General features: G+C 36.8%; 1 protein-coding gene across 1 annotated transcript; it reads left to right on the forward strand.

The window, feature by feature from the left end:
* Positions 1-817: 817 nt before the first annotated feature.
* LOC121295269 (serine/threonine-protein kinase SBK1-like) lies at positions 818-17444 on the forward strand. The gene is made up of 4 exons (XM_041219723.1): positions 818-1099; positions 10369-10589; positions 12866-13068; positions 13351-17444. The coding sequence occupies exons 2-4, from the start codon at positions 10418-10420 to the stop codon at positions 14134-14136; spliced, it is 1161 nt and encodes a 386-aa protein (XP_041075657.1). The 5' UTR covers positions 818-1099; positions 10369-10417; the 3' UTR covers positions 14137-17444.
* The last annotated feature ends 361 nt before the right edge of the window (positions 17445-17805 follow it).

Consider the following 17805-nt stretch of genomic DNA (forward strand, 5'->3'; position numbering starts at 1 on the left):
TAAGTCATTTGCAGCCCCGAACCGAAGGACTATTTCTTATTTATATTCAAGAACGGTGGTGGTATAATCGTTTTATTATTACTTTGAGCTCTCCTGATGCCTTGACATTGTATTGACAAATACAATGGAATTAGACGCGAAAACTATAGCTTTTCCCTGGTATTTAAATATTAACTGTCAGATATGTATTACATTGCTGGAGACTTGGTGCGACACATACGTTACATTTATTGTTGGTAATATCATAAATATTCACAGTGTATGTATGGAAACACATTTGTGATAGTGTTATTATTTATGATGTACACTGCATCGCAAACTCACCTTTTCCTGGTTTAGCTAGTGTTTGGACACCATATGAAAACAACGGAAATACTGTAAACATGTACTATTCCAAACAAATATTTTATGGATAAAATATACAAGCCAATACATTTACAGTCTTAGTCTGTTGTACATACTTTTGCATAGGGCATTCAACCGATAATGTTATACAGCGAGTTTATGGAACATTTGGCAGCTTCGTTTTGCACATTTAGTAATGTTCAAGTAATTTATGTTAAATTAAAGCTATTTAATTTAATGAGTAAATTGTATAAAATAAACAACAATAAATGTGCACAGCAAACACAATTAGCACACATCATATTTCCATGCTATATGATGTGTTGACGTTGTGCAGTATTATTCCTTGTTTTCATTGGTGCAGATTAGGAAGGGGGATACTATACGTACTGTCAATACATTACGGTAGGCGACTGAACGCACAGAATCTGTACAGAGACAGAAGACCATTTTCTCGCCAGGTTTCCAACCGAGGTCCGCTTTGTGATTGGACAGTACCAGCAGTGGGCTGGATTTTACAGCTGCTTAATTTTACGTTCTGCCTGCTGCGGAGACAATAGTGCAATTTAAGGCTGGATTTCAGCAGCCGGCTGTGTGAACTAGGTGAAATTGTACTATACACTACGCGACAGCCGAATCTGAAAATTGAGTGCACAGTCCCTCAGAACATTGAATTACTGCACAACGTTAATCTTGTTTTACCTGGATGGAATGAATGCAGACAACAGAAACCCAACTCGCATAGCATAAGGTGGTAAGTATAGGACCGACTGCACAATGGTGGGATTTTTACAAATTCTCCTTTTTACTATTCAGAAGTGTAATGTTGAAAGACCTTTTAATCCAGGGTTTATTTTGTCTTTGCATATTCATTCATTCATATGGAATGCTATATAGGCTACAGCGTATAATGTATTCGGGAATTCGGTAAACAACATTGCATAAAATATATTCTCTGAAACAGGCTGTCGTGAGTTACCCACATTGACTGCATTACTGCTTCATTTCTTGGTTAGTTTTGTGCGTTTTGACAACCTTTGCACTCTGCTAGATTGTCCACCCCTGGAAGAAAACTAGGATGCGGGGGATCGGACAATACAGTCAGTCTCTAAAAATAATTAATGAAGAAGAAAAGTGATTGATAAACTGAAAACTCACCATTTTCATAATTGGCTAAAATGTTTCGCCTTCAGCTTTATTCAGATAGCATGGTAGAAATAGCTAGGTAGTAGACAGAGGTTGTAGCTAGTTATTTAAAAAAAAAAAAAAAAAAGATTTTTGAGTTTTAATTAATGAAAAGAACACACACACATACATATTATATAGGATATATACTGTATATATATATATATATATATATATATATATATATATATATATATATATATATATATCTATATATATACATATGTATATATATATAACACACACACACACTGGTACACTGTGACACATTGTGTACATATGCAGACATAAACAAACACCTACACATTGCAAATGCACTGTGTAACACATAGCCTCTACATACAGCACATTTTATATTATGCTTAACAATATTATATTATTAGTGTCATATAATTTTTTTATTATTATTATTAGAATCAAGGACATTTCAGAATGTGTACTGCTTTATCAGTGGGTGTTGGCCCTTCTTTTGTATTTATATCTCCCATTGTATCAGCTAGGCTTTGGTAATACAATATGCCCATTTTTGCAATATATACAAACATAAAAAAGAATTGACTGAATTGAATTGAAGGAGTTCGGATGGATACAGTACAGTATGTTGTTTCTTGGCTCAAAGGCCAAATCTTTTACAGTTCTAGACAAGAGGTGCAGTCCATTCCTTGTGCCTTGAGAGCAGTAGCTGTAGACATAGCTGAGAATGTCAAACGAGAGGAGTGTTGCCCTCACTATAGCCCTCTTTGCACAGTAGGTAATCCACCTCACAAAACAAACCCCACACGATGAATACAGGATGTTTTTTTACTGGCTCAGCTAGGGTGTGTTGATGCTTTGGCTTGTGGGCCCCCCCCCCCTCCTTGAGTGAGGCTCAGCGCAGCCAGTTCTCCAAGGCAGGGTGGCAAGCTGCGCTAGCCCTCAGAGGGTAAGGATAATAGGTGGTGGAGGGGTGGATGGTGGTAGCAACAAAGAGACAATGTTTATTAATAGGGAATTAATTTAGTAGACGGGGACCCTCTCTTTGCCATCTGAACCACACCGAATCTAAAATTAATTGGGTAAGATGGAAGACTCAAATAAAATTAGTTAATTCATCCACAAAATCCAGCTATTCTACAACACTGTTCAGATGGCAAAAACCGAATGCTCAGCCAGTCCTTCATGTTAAAATGGAAAACACACACTGCTCGTCAGGAATTTCAGTTAGTACGGTATGCCGTTGACATACAGCAGGCTAATAACACAGTCACTGTGTTTTCTAACTATACCTTCTGATCAATAATTGAAAGTCTCACATGCTGTCCTTTTCTATGAAAGCAAATAAAAAAGGGACTGAATAACGGAAAGGCATTACTGCAGACTTGTGGTGTTTGAAAGCCATCCCTCTGCTTAGACCATGAAGATTGCAATCTGTTTGTTCTGTTACCTTCTATACAGTGCTGTGGATGTCGGTTCATTGGGAACATAGCTGCACGGTTGAGATGAAATAAAGGAATTGTGCCAGAGTCTGTCTTGCAAAATTTCATTTTCTTACTGTTCTACAGGATTGGCTAGGGGTTTTAACTGCAGTGCTATAAGTGTAGATAAAATGAACAGTCATTCAAACCCAAGACAAAGCAGGGTGTATTGCAGCTTGAAATTGGTTCTTTCCAGACTGCTTGTTCAGTTGAAGGTGAAAGCCAGGCTGTAGTCTGTCCTCTACACAGTCTGCCTAAGAAGCTTTACTCGTATTACAAAATGCGTAATTCAGAGGTGACTAGCTCAGCTTTCTACTGCCAGCTAGTACAATAGAATTAAAAAAAGCAAACAAGGTGCTGAAAGCGTTCATTTTTTCTCATTTTTTACACTAAGTCTCTCGTGTTTTTTGTTAGCCGAGACCCTAGAATACAATTACATGTTTGGATCTCATCACTATAGAGTTTTGTTGAGCCCGGCCTATAAATACTTCTTGAAGGAAAACCAGACAGGCTACCTGAAATGGTGCCAGTTGCTCATTAGGGGCGCTCATGCCTGGTGTTCTATGAGAAGGTCCAATCGTACTAGACTTGCTGTTGTGGTTCAGTGGGTACATGTTTCTTAAGAGTCTCAAACATAGTAATGTTCTATCTCTTCCCAGTAGCTAGAAGATAAAAGCATAAATAATAGGTGGCTTGCTCCATAGCTTTCCATTACCTTCATCCAGTACTTGGCCATTATTGTATAAGAACAATTCTACATACAGTGCTGAAATGGATCGTTTCAGGTAATATCCAGCTGCCTTTCCCTTCACCCTCCTCCAAAACAGAGCATTGAATGTCCTGGCTATACTCCCCTGGCAACAAAGATTAGTATCAAAATAATCCCTTAAATATTCAATATCTTAAAGTAAGAGAGTCAAGGGCAGGTTAGGGTACTGCTTTTTGCCTCGCCTTACAGACAACAGCAGCTTTTAATGGCGTAGGACGATGCAGCATAATGCCAATACAGTGCACTCTGTTTATAAGAATCACTGATATAAGAATCAACCTCATGTAGTGATCAAAACCACTGGGACAAAATCATTCCTATGCTAACCATACTAAAATATTCCGCTTGCAAGAATCAAGCAATCTGCTTATAAGAATAATTTCTGACTACATGTAATATGGTACTGTATCAAGTGCAATGATGTGTACAGCCAGTAAAGCGTTTTTGAAATAAGCAGTAAGGCATGAGAGGGCGTGGTTTGTGCTGGATATTGTCACTTATTTTGTGCGTTGTTAGGCACGAGAGGCACAAGACGCACGAGATGCAGTCTTATAAATGTTTTATAAAAAAGAAAGGAGAAATATATATTGTTTCTAAAGATTTAGTAACATTTGGGGTATAAAACCTTCCACAACAGAAAATAGTCCCAATGCACAATTTATTTATTTGTTTCAGTAAATGCAATTCTTTTATAAAATAAAGACTTTAAATAACTATAAAAAAAAACTTGCTTAGATGTGTTTGTTGATTTTTCTGACTTTAAATAACTCTAAAAAAAAACATGCTTATTCTTCCAGCATATTCTCAGTAATGTTGTTGCTAAGTAACTACCATTTTTGTACCTGTAAAGAGAGTCAGTGTGTGGTACAAAGGAGAAGAGAGATAGTGAAGAAAAGCGAGAGTCGGATGGTTGACATCGCGTGTACTAATGCAAATACTCTCGAAAAATATCCACAGTTAAAAATTAAGAGTCAGTTTCACAAGACGACTGATGACACCAACTAAAATGAAGGAAATAAAACATAATACCTTAACAACTGCATCCGACCAAAGAAACAAAAAATGACTGGTATGTACTACAAATAAAATACCAGAACAATGTCTTGTTTAAAATAGCAAACTGATTTGTAATGCAAATTAATATAAACTGGAAGATATGAAAAGACCTTGATGTCTTCAGTATCTTCCATGACAGCAGCTATTTTGACAGGTCTTTTCTTTGATTTTGGTGGCGCAGTAATACATGGTTAGTACAGGTGCTGTGATTTGTCTTTGTTCCTAAGTAGTTCCTAATCATGACATTGTGCTGGATATTTAGTGTTCCGCGTTTCCAGTTTATTCCGAATTTTACTGAAAAATTACAGGATTTTTATTTTTTTTTAACTGGATGTCGGTTCTTACTGATTTTTATACCCGATTTTTGTCTATTATTCAATATTTTCCCGGTAAAATTTTCTAGGAAATACACACTATTTTGATTAAAATGCTGTTTATTTTCACTCTGACATTGTAATAAGCAGCCCTACACTGTATCCTAGGATACAGCAGACGTTTAGACATCGGATGATTAAATAACATTCAAACGTGGTTCTGTGCCACTTCATAAACACATTATCACCTGATTATGTTGGCCAATCAAAGTCTGATTATTGTGGTAATTGCGTATAAACTACTAGCTTGATAAAAAACTAAATTGAAATACACAAAAAATATAATATTTTTAGTGGGGAGAATTGGAAACTTGTTATCTTTCCGAAAGGAGACTCCACCCATCAATCTCATACGTTACCATTTTGACCAGTTAAATAGGTCTCTCTGCCCACAGACCCGTTGTTTCTTTGATTGGTCCTCCTCCTCCCTACCTCCACCCTGCAGCGTGCCTTGTCTAGGGGGAAGTTGGCCCCAAGTGCCACTTGTCCTGCCCGCTGGCCGAGCCATTCTTAATCATTGTATTGCATTCATCTCGTCTCGGCCAGTATAGGAACAGCTATCGAGCGCCAATGGATAAGGCCATGGGCCATTGTAATGTGAATGTATTATGTATCTGTTGGTTATCATGTTCATGTCAGGCATAACTGTTTGCCATTTGTTCATGTGCCATCAGGCTTATCTTTCACAACCAATAAAGTGTTATTTTTACTACTAAGTGGATGTCTTCTTTCTGAAAACGTAAATCAGTTTATGAATATTCAAAAGAAAACAAATGTTTTGAAGTATACAAAAAGCAAAAATAGCAGAAGTGGATCAGATGAGGCAGATGATGCATAGCGCTACAGATATTGCTACATGTTCGCGCTGACAATAAAAGAACATATTGAAAAATAAGTGACACATTAAACTAAAACAAGAAAGTGAATGGAGAGACAAGCAATCCACTTATCCTGCTTTTACATGTGCTTTAATAAAAAGAACACACAGAATGACTGTTAATGAGTTTGTCAGCGCTGTGCTTTGCTGGACAGCCACTGTTTATTGCAGAGACTCTGTGCGACAGGCCTGTCTGTAGTAAAACATTGCCTAACACCGACAATCTTAATCGTAAATATTTGACAGAAAACGGTGATGCTTTAGTTGTCAATTTTCTTTTTTTTTTATGATTTCAAGGCGAATAAACCTGGCTTGTTTTGTGCTGATGTCATGTTCATACCTTCTGTAGATACTATTTCTGCCAGCACAGCGATTGCCCAAACGTTCACAAAATACCAGCTAAATGTGGCTTCGACCAGTGATTTGACGTGGCAGGTATTTTCTTTTGTTATCTGTTAGTGAAAATTTGTTTTAATAAAGTAAATACACATTTGTTGAACACATACTGAGCACAGCACTGTTATTGTGTGATATGCATGTACAGGGAGGGGGTTTGTGTAGTCCTGACAATAAAATACAGTGCTGTAATGTCATTTTAATTCAAACACTATTACACATAACACCGCACGACAGTTAAACTAGGCACCTTCACGAGACGATCGCTTCTCCAGTATACTGTAGTAAAATAGGATTCTGCAGCCTTGAGTAAACATAATCATGATCATATAACAAGCTGCTTATCCACAAGGACTTGTTTTGATTGTTTTGATGTACTGTCCTCAGTGACTGCACACCATTGACATCTGTATAGTGTATTTAAAGTGCTGATGCGTGGACGCACGCTCTTGCTAATTGTAATCATATCACTCTGCTTTTAAGAATCAGACACTTATAAGAATCAAATGATCCGGGATGGATGTGATTCTTATAAACGGAGTGCACTGTATTTTGATACAGTATATTTTTATATGTAGGTATTGGGTCTAAAACTGAACTGGGTTTAAAACAGTGTGTCAGGCATCACCAGGCAAATTCTCAGCTATAAATGTGCAGAATGTTTCTGGAAACGCTGTGATGCGTCTCAGTGGATCTTCAGATTGTTGAGGATATAGTTATAAATGTGCATTTCTAGTTTCCTGCCATTGACTGATCTAGCCTAGGTTACATATATCTAAAGCCCCATTCACACTGGCATGTTCTACTCGGGTCAGAACCTACCCGGGCCAGGACCCAGTGTCATGCGGGTCAGGTACATGATTTCACAATGCCTGATAAAGCCGGGTTGACCTGGGTGACAGACGCAAGTACACAACGCGAGTATCAATGCCCTGGAATCAACTTTTTACGGACTCTTCCATCCAAGCTTCTATCGATTGAACAGTCGGCCCAAACGTTGATAAGAGCAAATGTTTCTTCATCCCTGCTGCAATCTGGATCATGGTGCGTCTCAAGCAACAAAAATATGGCTAAACACAACAAACAGAAATGTTCCTTACGGAAGTGAAACCTTCATGCAGGCGTGGCTGTTTGTTATTTCGTCAGCTTACAAAAGACCGCCAAGCATTTTGTCTCGCTCAACCTGGGTCAAAGCGTGTCAACCCACATCCTGAGGTGGGTCACTGGGACCCGGGTCAACCCAGGTAATCGGTTTCACAGTACGTGGGATTGTGACCTGGGTAGCCAGAACCCGGGTCGGGACCCGGGTAGGAGTGCCAGTGTGAAAGGCGCTTTAGTGTCTATATAGAAGAAAGAGCCAGCGCCATCTAAAGAACCCGCAGAATGTTTTGTTTTGTTTTGACGGCAATGCACAGTAATGGTCAAAGTGGCGTTGGTACTTACTTTGAATTGCATTATTTTTATATACAACAGTCAGCCCAGGTTTCTAATATTTATAATACAAGTACAAATTGTAATAGCAGCTATCGTATGCGATGTGTATTCTTCTGAAGCCGAGCACAGTACTGTAGATGATTCACATAGACAGCTAGACCTATTTTTTGTGATGAGCCAGTGACAACATTGCATTGTGTAATAAACTGTTGAAATGGACAATGCAGCCCGAATGCTATTACAGTTGCTGTCAGGCTAAGCCGTTGATTGATTTGACCGAAGAATCTTTAACTTCTCATTATTAATTTTATTGGATATTGATCTTTAAACCTTTTTGAACTCATAATGGCGCTGTCGTCCCAGAAAGTCTTTTTTTTTACTGAAGAAAGCAGCAGATGCATTTACTTTTAAAATTATGTAAGATTATTTGATTATTGTTTTAAATGTTTGTTTCTCAATTTAATGGAACTGAACAGAAAATGCAGTAGAAAATGAATGGATTATAGTTTATTCTGTGAAAAAAACCAATTGCACGCACAATTACATAAGGTAATATACTGTAACTTATTACATCCTTTATTATTACACAATATGCAATAAATCCTCAATAGGACATGGGTCTATTTTAATAATCTAAACAATGGTCTAAATACCACCGCTCTTTTGTTATTTCAAGATTTTGCAGATGATATTGAAAGCATTTTTATAAACCCATAAACCTTATTCACAATTACAGTAGATTTAAGTGTAAAGGTTAAAAAATTTTAACATTTAAAGCATCGTTTAAGCTAGCATATTTATTAACAGGTCAGATTAATAAACTTCAAAATGAAGTGCATAGTGAAACACTATGAAAATATGCTAATGCGTAGCAGAGTAAATTTTAAATAGCATGCATTTATAAAAGGATTTGAAAGTGTAGCGAAACTGCTGTATTCACTATTTTAGCTTGTTCAAACAGTTTCTTCTTAAAATGTATTTGAGAGTGACTGAAGTATCACAAGGTGGAAACTGGCAATGTGGAGGCCTAGATCCAACCAGTGAGTCCATTTTAAACTCTGTTTCGTGCCCCTCATTGTAAAAATAAGCTTAATTTTATTTGTGCAACACAGGTGTCCCTTGTACCTTTTTAAAGGGTTAATCTAACATGTAGTTAGTTAGGACTACTGACTGCAAACATCACAGAACGTTAAGGGGCATTAAAAAAAAATGTAATTACTCTTTAATTTTTTTTATCAGGTCACCGTACCTTTCTGATTGGAGGAACAGTATATGGATTGCCCCCCCCTGGTTTCACTCAGTCATAAACGATAGAACTGTTTTGAACTTTAGGTGGTATTGGCAGATCAGAGATTGATTTTAGCTCACCAGAGACTGGCGCTTTCAAAAATGAAAAAGAAATCAAATACAGCAGGCTCTGTTTTCCACAATAAGCTTTTAATACTGTGTTTAATCTAACCCATGCAGTTATTGATGTGTGGAACTGATTGACATTAGAGCAATATAATTTTTAAACAAGACTAGCAGCCTCTGGGTCTGAACATATACATAGCTAATCTTTCACAAACAGTCCTTCATGAATATAAATGCATTTCTTCGTAAAAACAAATGCATACAAAATGCTGCTATCACTGTTCTGTACAAGGTAGCTGTAGTCTCTTACTTGGGGCAATGATTTACACAGACGCTATTTATTTAAAATGTGCTTGAAAAGGGTCACTGACAAAAAATGCTTTTCTTAAGAGAAAGTTCCTAGTTTCACAGACACAGATTAGCCATAACTAAATTATCATGTGAAACTAGCGGCAAAACTTCTCGAATAAGAAAAAATAAGAATAGTATTCAAATTTGAACCAAGTTATTATAAGAAACGTCTTCTAATTAAGAAAAACTTGGCTTTGTAGCCAAGTGTGTGTCTTCTTTTTAGTATATGGATGCATCTTTTAAATAGAAGCGGCTTTTTAAAAATCAATTTAAAGTGCTGGTTTTGAATTATGAAAATTAAAGGTTAGCTACTGCTGAAATTCAGTGGAGGATATCTACATCATCAGATGGAAGGAAACGCAAATGGATGGAGACGCAGATGGATCACATTATTTTACTGTAAAGCTAGTTGGTGCTTATCTTGGCGAGAGCCGCGTTCAAATCAGCATGAAGTTTTGTTTCATATTCTATATTTCTACGTCTTCCATATACAATTAAAGGCAATGTATTTTGAAAAATTGACAGAGGGCTACTTAATGTCTTTTCTGATTGATAACTAACATTCGCAATATGTTCAAGTTTAAGTGTTTAGACGTATTTAAACATATTTAACACTAACGTAAATTAACATCCCTAGCTGGATTCATTTCAGTTTTCTTATTGTAAACAGTTGCATTGTTTTTTTTGTTTTTGTTTTTTAATAAATCATTACAGGTGTTAATAAAATGCTTTCTAACCTTTTTTTTTTTTTTGGTGTATATTTCTGTTTTTAAGGAAGGAAACTGAGAAGTGAACCCTGCTTTCCTTTCCTCTGAGAAGCGCAATGAGTTTGTCACCGCTTGTGTCTCGAGCTCCGATGGACATTCTCGAGGAGCTGCAGCTCATTGCAGCCCAGAACCTGGAGAAACTAGAAGTTTCCAAGTACTACGAAGTCATGAGGGAACTGGGAAAGGGAACATATGGCAAGGTGGACCTGGTCATCCATAAAATTAGAGGTAAGCGCTACTGACTAGGGTTGTCAGTTAAGCCTCAACATAGCAATCGATTAATTGGGCACAATTCATAATCGTTCTAGTAATTATCGATGATTGTACCATACATTTCCAGAGCATTCCTCTTCCCGTGACGTTATTATTTTAATATTATTGCAGTTCAGTAAAAGCTTGTGCACAACAACTGAATGCGAGGGGTAATTATGCCAGGGTAGCAAGTTTAACATACTACAGGAGTGTTACTAAAATATTTATTCCAAACAGATTGCAATACTTTGAAATGTAATCTATATAAAGTATACACAAGTTTATGAAAACTGTTTTATTCAGTGACCGCTGCAGCATCACACATTGCATCTTGTTAATATATATTGAACAATTAACATGGTGGTTGGGAAGTGACTTTGTGTGTTACGCCTTTAGGGATCCTAAAACATAATAATAATAATAATAATAATAATAATAATAATAATAATAATAATAATAATAATAATTTTACTTACCCACAATATGCATACCTGCTAGCTGATCCTTACTCCAAAATTGCATTTAACATCACTATCGTTTGTTTATGTATTTATTTTTAATATTATTGAATATTGTTAAATATTCATTATATAACAGCTCATTTTCAAATTCCAAAGAAGCACAACCCTATATACAGTCAGTTTTCTTCAATGTGCAGTTTATTTAGAGCCTGTTTGCTGGGAGTACAAGCCTGTCGTCCTGCTCTGGACACAAGGTGGCGCGCTTTTTTTTTTGTTTGTTTGTTTATACAGTCAATACAGAGAGGTGCGTACTTACAAAGAAGGATGGGACCAGCAAATCAGATGCTAGTTAACACGAGCAGGAGAAGAAGAGCACGCCCACTGCCTGTGTGGCATAAATACTGTAAATAGCAAGGGTTTGTGCAGTTTTGTTGATAAACAAATAATGTTATTAACTGTACGCGTTAGAAAAATGTAATTATTGAATCAATTATCCAGTATTCATATCGATGTATATAATGAGGAATGAAATCGATCGAAAAATTGATTTTCGATTTAATCATAGCAGCCATACTACTGACATAGTGAGAAACCATAACTGTTTTATTATCCTCTGAATATGCAAATGACTAATCTGCTGGTTATTCTAACCGTAGTGAGATTAATTATGTCTAAGTATTGGTTTTCTTTGTTATTTTTCAACATTTTTACTGCAAGGTTTTTGTATCTGAATGCACAGTGTATGCTTTGGGTCTTGCAGTGCTATAGAAATGTAGGAGTATTATAAAACATAGGAGGAAAAACAAGGTGGTATGCAGAGAAACGTCAATGTTGTTTCAAAACCTACTTTACTAAAATGCTGCAATTACATTAATTATTGATTGCCATTTAGTGAGCCTACATTTTGCATTAATTTTGTGATGAATCCCTTTGATGTCCATTTGTTTCTTGATTGTGAATACTAAAGTGTCCTCAATGCATCAGTAGATCAGTACCTGTCCCATACTCAATTAGGAATCTGGCAGCTGGTTGCAACTCTGATGTTTGCGATAAGTACTCCGAACAAATCACTGATCCAGTCTATTGAACACCTTTGCCTGTTTAGTTTCTACCATTTCAACGGTAATCCAACAGCTCCTTGATTGTACAGGACATTCTGTTTGATCACTTCTGTACTTGAAAGACCCATCAGCTTCCAAAGCATTCTTAGCAGTGTTCCCCAGGATGTTTGAGTTTCTTTCCGCTTGTTAATGTTCTCCTCCACGGCATGTCCGCTGGCAGAAGGGGGGATGGGCTGGGAATTTTTTCTTTTGATTGCTTCCGCATGTTCCCTAGGGGGTTCTAAATCCATTTCATGTTGCTGGATCCTTTACATTATATATGAAGTCTAAAAGGTTATTGGCTTGCAATAGGGTTTTTAGGCTTTTCACAGTTGCTGGGCTGCAACATTTGTCGATCCGCATGCACTGCTTCAAACAAGTTACGGGAAAGATGACTAAGTAGAGAACTGGGTGGGGCATTTATTTCCTGATTTCCACCGAGATGCAATCAAAAAGTACTGCTATATGACCTAGTATGTCCCTGTTTTAATGCTGAAATTCGTTAACTTTCAGGCAGCTTGCTTGTTCTCCACATTTATTTTGATCCCTGTATCCTGGATATTATTTATCTTACAAGAATGACCAGGTGGTATGTTTGTTCTTCATTTTAATGGTGGCTGATAGGTTTAGACTGGCGCGGTAGATTAAATGCAACAATAAAACTGGCTTAAACAGTTTTGTTTTGTACTAGGCACAAAAATGGCACTGAAGTTCCTGAGGAAGAAAACGACAAAGCTCAAGAGTTTTCTTCGAGAGTACAGCATCTCCCTCTACCTGTCTCCCTGCCCCTTCATCATCAACATGTTCGGGATCGCCTTTGAGACGGACGAGTACTACGTCTTTGCCCAGGAGTATGCACTAGCAGGGGACCTGTTTGACATTATCCCACCTCAGGTATGGTGTTCATATTGGTTAGCACCTTTAATCTGGTAGATCAGTGACGTCTATATTTTATCTAAATACTAGGCTCCACCGTCATTTAGATTGGTCTGTGTTTGGGAGATTAGAGATGTTTGATCACATCATAATTAAAAGCCATATTCTAAATTGTCACAATCACTATATATAATTGGTATTTTTACCAATTTTGTTTTTTTATTGGTAGATCTTTCTTTTATATTTAAATATTTATATTTAAAAATGCACAACTTAACTGAGAACTTGTCTCAACTGTAGGTGGGTCTTCCAGAAACAGTTGCAAAGCGTTGTGTCCACCAAGTTGCCATTGCCCTAGACTATCTCCATTGTAAGAAACTGGTCCACCGGGACATTAAACCGGAAAACATTCTTATTTTTGACAAAGAGTGCAGGAAAGTCAAACTTTCCGATTTCGGAATGACCCGTAGGGCAGGCTCGCCCGTGAAAAGAGTCAGTGGAACTATCCCATACACTGCCCCGGAGCTCTGCGACACATCCAAGCACGACGGCTTCTGCGTGGATTACAGCACTGACGTCTGGGCTTTTGGGGTGCTCCTGTTCTGTATGCTAACTGGAAACTTTCCCTGGGAGAAGGCCCTTCCCTCTGACACTTTTTACGAGGAGTTTGTCAGGTGGCAGAGGCGGCGAGCGGGCACAGTGCCATCGCAGTGGCGCAGGTTCACGGACGAGGTGCTCTGCATGTTCCGCAAGCTGCTGTCCATTGAAGCAGAGAGGCGCTGCCCAGTCAAGGAGGTCTTCAGCTACTTCAGCCACTGCTGGATGTTGGACAATGAAAACAACAACCATCTTACCGATATCAGCTCCTTGTTGTCCGAAGAAGATTTAGTAGACCGCATGAAGCAGCAGACCTTGTCCCCCATGTGTGGGATCGGAAAAGGCAGCATCATAATGGAGGGTTCCCCAAACTTTTCCTCCATGTCAACAGCAAGCTCCCTTTCCTCCACCAGCAGCTACGAGAGGGCGTCTAGAGAGAGCACCAGCAGCCGGATCTTGGTGGCGACCCCAATTGAAATCTGCGTTTAAATGTTCGAGAGGCTTCCTCCTGAGAATCTCCTTTTGAAGGTTGTTTGGTTTTTTTCGCATCCACATCGCCAAAGTAGTACTAGCTAACCGTAGAACTAGAAATGATAGAAACGGGCTACATCTGATAGTTACACGATTAAGAGCTCCGATGACGATACAGACCTATGTATCACAACTTCCTCAGTTCAAACGTGTTAATTCTGGGGAAACATTTAATAAAATCTGTGTTGGAGTCCATACATTTCACCGTATCTGGTTTGACATTCTTTAAAAAAACCTAAAAGAAGCAAGTTTAGTCGTATTAGTAGCATGTATTGATACAGTCGACCAAAACTTAATTTCTTAAAGCAATACATTAAATGTTTTCCTGCAAAAAAAAAAAAAAAGAAGATAAAAGCAGCCTGTGGCAAGGACGTCAACCCTTCCATCTTGCGGTTCTCTCTTATGGAGTAAGCATAAGGAATGTGCACATTCCGAAGAAAAAAAAATAGCAAAAATGTCATTTTGACTGGTGTACGGTTTATTTTTAGTTGAGCTGTTTTCAAATGCAGCGCTAAGCAGATTATATTGTAGATATTGTAGCATGGGAAAGTGAACTTTGGTTTTGTTGATTACTGTAAATGCAATGTGAAATATTTAAGTATGTATAGACTGAATATGTTTTTAATTTAAGTGTAGAGCAAAATGTTTGCCTTCAATTTATTTGTTTATTTATTTAAATCCTGAATCCTTAGAGATATATATTTTTGCTATTTATTTTGTAAAGCATTGTTAGTGCTAGTTGTTTCTTCTTTTAAATTCTTGGGTTTGCTTATGTGCTACTGCCACACAGTATGACTACGTTCAACTAACTATGATGTCAAATAAATTTTGTTCCCATTCCATTGTAAGTACTCAGAAGAGTTACTTTTGTCTTTCAAATACAAGATTGAGAAAAGTGCCTTACATTCAGACAGAATGTAGGGTAAATATTCATACATATTATGGATCAGTTAAAGGAGTGAACAATTCGTAATAACTTGATTTACCTTTTGTTTATATTACCAACAATATCTTTGGTCATTTCCTGCTGAAATATTGTTATTTATTTGATGGACACTTTTATCCAAGAAGACTTGTAGGTGCTACAGGGCTTCTGTTCATTGTGTGTTGATTTATTTAAATTGGGGGCTTTGCAGATTCAAATTAAAAAATGTCAACGTTGTATACAGCTGCTTCAGCTTGCTGTGCGGTTGTAAAAGAAGTAAGCAAGATGCTAATGCTAAGTAAGGTTATTTATTTAGAAGCCTTGTCACTCCTTGAAGCAATAAAACCCTGTGATTTCAATGACACAGTCTAGAAACATTTAATTAGGCAGTTGAGCATCTTAAAGCAAAGCCAAGGAAAAGTGTTGTTCCTATTCATGTAATTTTGTTCTGTTCACATGAATATTTTGCAACTTGACTAGATGGTTAGTTAAACACAGAACGGGTATTTTGAGCCATTCTGTGTTACAGTTTGTATGTAATTAGCCTCTCTTTATTTCCAGGCTGAATTGCTGAAAAGAAAGATCATTTTTTTAGCTTTCTACGTACGTATTTAAATGGTGGTGTTTAACCAAATCCAGTTGAAATTGAAAAACAAGAAGAGACCCCAACCCTGCTTCACAGCTGTGTTGGTTCCCTCCGTTACAGTGCAGGCGTAGTTTGGATTGTTCTGGAATCATGAAGCACAGATAATTCGCCAACTTCAAAGTCATGTAGAGACATGTGAAGAGATAAAGGATTACAACAGCATTGGAAACGCCATAAAAGAGAAGGAGGGAGAAGAAACGAGGGTCAAACACTATTTAAAATGCTCTTTAAAGACAGTACTCATGGAATATCAGATTTTTTTTTGATATTGTACACGGTTTGCGTCACAATTTCTTAGGTAAACTTCTGAATCCAAACGGGTAGACCTGCAGTTTCCATTTTTATTGGTTTACTAGTTCATGGTAATGGCACACCCTTTATTCTGTGATTAATACTTTTGTTTTTATTTTTTTTTATTGAACTTTTATTATTGCAAATGATAATTTTTAAATGTTTAGTTAGAAATGATTTTGATGTCAGGAAGTCCGATAAAGAAATCCTAACTGGCATTTAAAAAAAAAAAACAACATATCTTTAAATTATAAAATTATAAAATGTGTATTTATATTGTACAAGATATGTGAAGTAGACAAAAATTATGCCATAGCACAAGTTCTTGCATACATTTTTTTGTGATAGTGAATACTTTCTCAAAAAACAAATAGGGCTAAAAAGGTTGGTTTAATTTCATGTGCTGTATTTGTATATAATGTCATATTTGTATAAAAAGTTCAACCAAATGACAGGATGGAAATATAGAAAATAGCTGCTGTTGATTGATAGTGACGTTTAATTAATTACATTTCATAAAATATACTGATAGTTTTCCCACTGCTGTGAGAAGGTATGAGATTCCTTGAAGAAACTCTATTTTTCTTTTTACTGATTAGAACTCTGACGGATTGCAAATAAAAAAAAAAAATACTTCAGTGGAACTAGAAGCAGAACTAATTATCTGCTACAAATATGTTTGCCTCATGAAAAAAAAAAAATTGGATGTGTATTGTGATTTCTAGGCGCATTGCATGAATTTTAAATATTGTTGTGGAAATAGATCGTGAAAAATCTCTTTCTGTGTCTGGTTGCGTTATCTCTTCTGCTTCCTTCAAATGGGGTTTATCCCTTTCTCAAGATAAGCATTTCCACAGAGACCACGTGAAAACCTGTTTGGAAAATAACTTTTTTTTTTTCCCCCCAGTTTGAATGAAAGACTTGTGTTTGCTACATTTCCCAGAGTCATAATTCGCACCACACTACAGACCTAAACTGGAACAGCAAAAGGGATACTGCATCAAATTTGTTCAACTTGATCTCAATGTTTTAAAAGTATTTACAACTGAAACTGCTGATTATATTTGTTGTAGATGAATAGGGCTGTGCAGTTCCCTCTGTTGTTACTTAAAAAAGGAAGTGTGGAATAGTGGTTAGCACACTGTCATAATGTAATGTGTAACCTGTATTGCAATGGCATATCTTTGTCTTTCTGTAGCGTGATGTATATTGATGCAACAATGTTTTTAGTGGAGTTTTAGCCGGTAGATACATGATTCTTCAGCCATTGCAATACAATTGTCTTCCTGTAATTCTTTTGAATTTAATTAAAAATAAAAAAATGTGAAACTACTCTGAATTTGTGTATTTGAAATGGATTGCTTTTCCAGCACAACCTACCTGGACTTTACCATGTAAAGTAGATGTTAGATAGACAACCACTCACCATATTCATTAAAGTACACATAGCTAACAATATAATTAAAACTTTGCAGAACTCACTTTTTACAATTATTAATGCACAAAATATACTGATCTCTTCCAGCAGAAATTGTTATCAATCTGGGCAAGCAGTTCTGTGGATACATACTATTATAAACAAATGCATATACCCTATGCCCTGCCATCACTTCGTTGGTCTCACTTTGTAAACTTTTGAAGGTCTCACGTTTAGCATCAGTTTTGTAAAACTACCGTTCGTGCTTTAGGAAACATCTTCATCATTTATGAACTGTGAAGAATACATAGCTCTTTCCAGATTTGAAATATATGAATGTCATCATTA

This window comes from Polyodon spathula, chromosome 20 (assembly GCF_017654505.1).
Source record: "Polyodon spathula isolate WHYD16114869_AA chromosome 20, ASM1765450v1, whole genome shotgun sequence".
Taxonomy (NCBI): Eukaryota; Metazoa; Chordata; class Actinopteri; order Acipenseriformes; family Polyodontidae; genus Polyodon; species Polyodon spathula.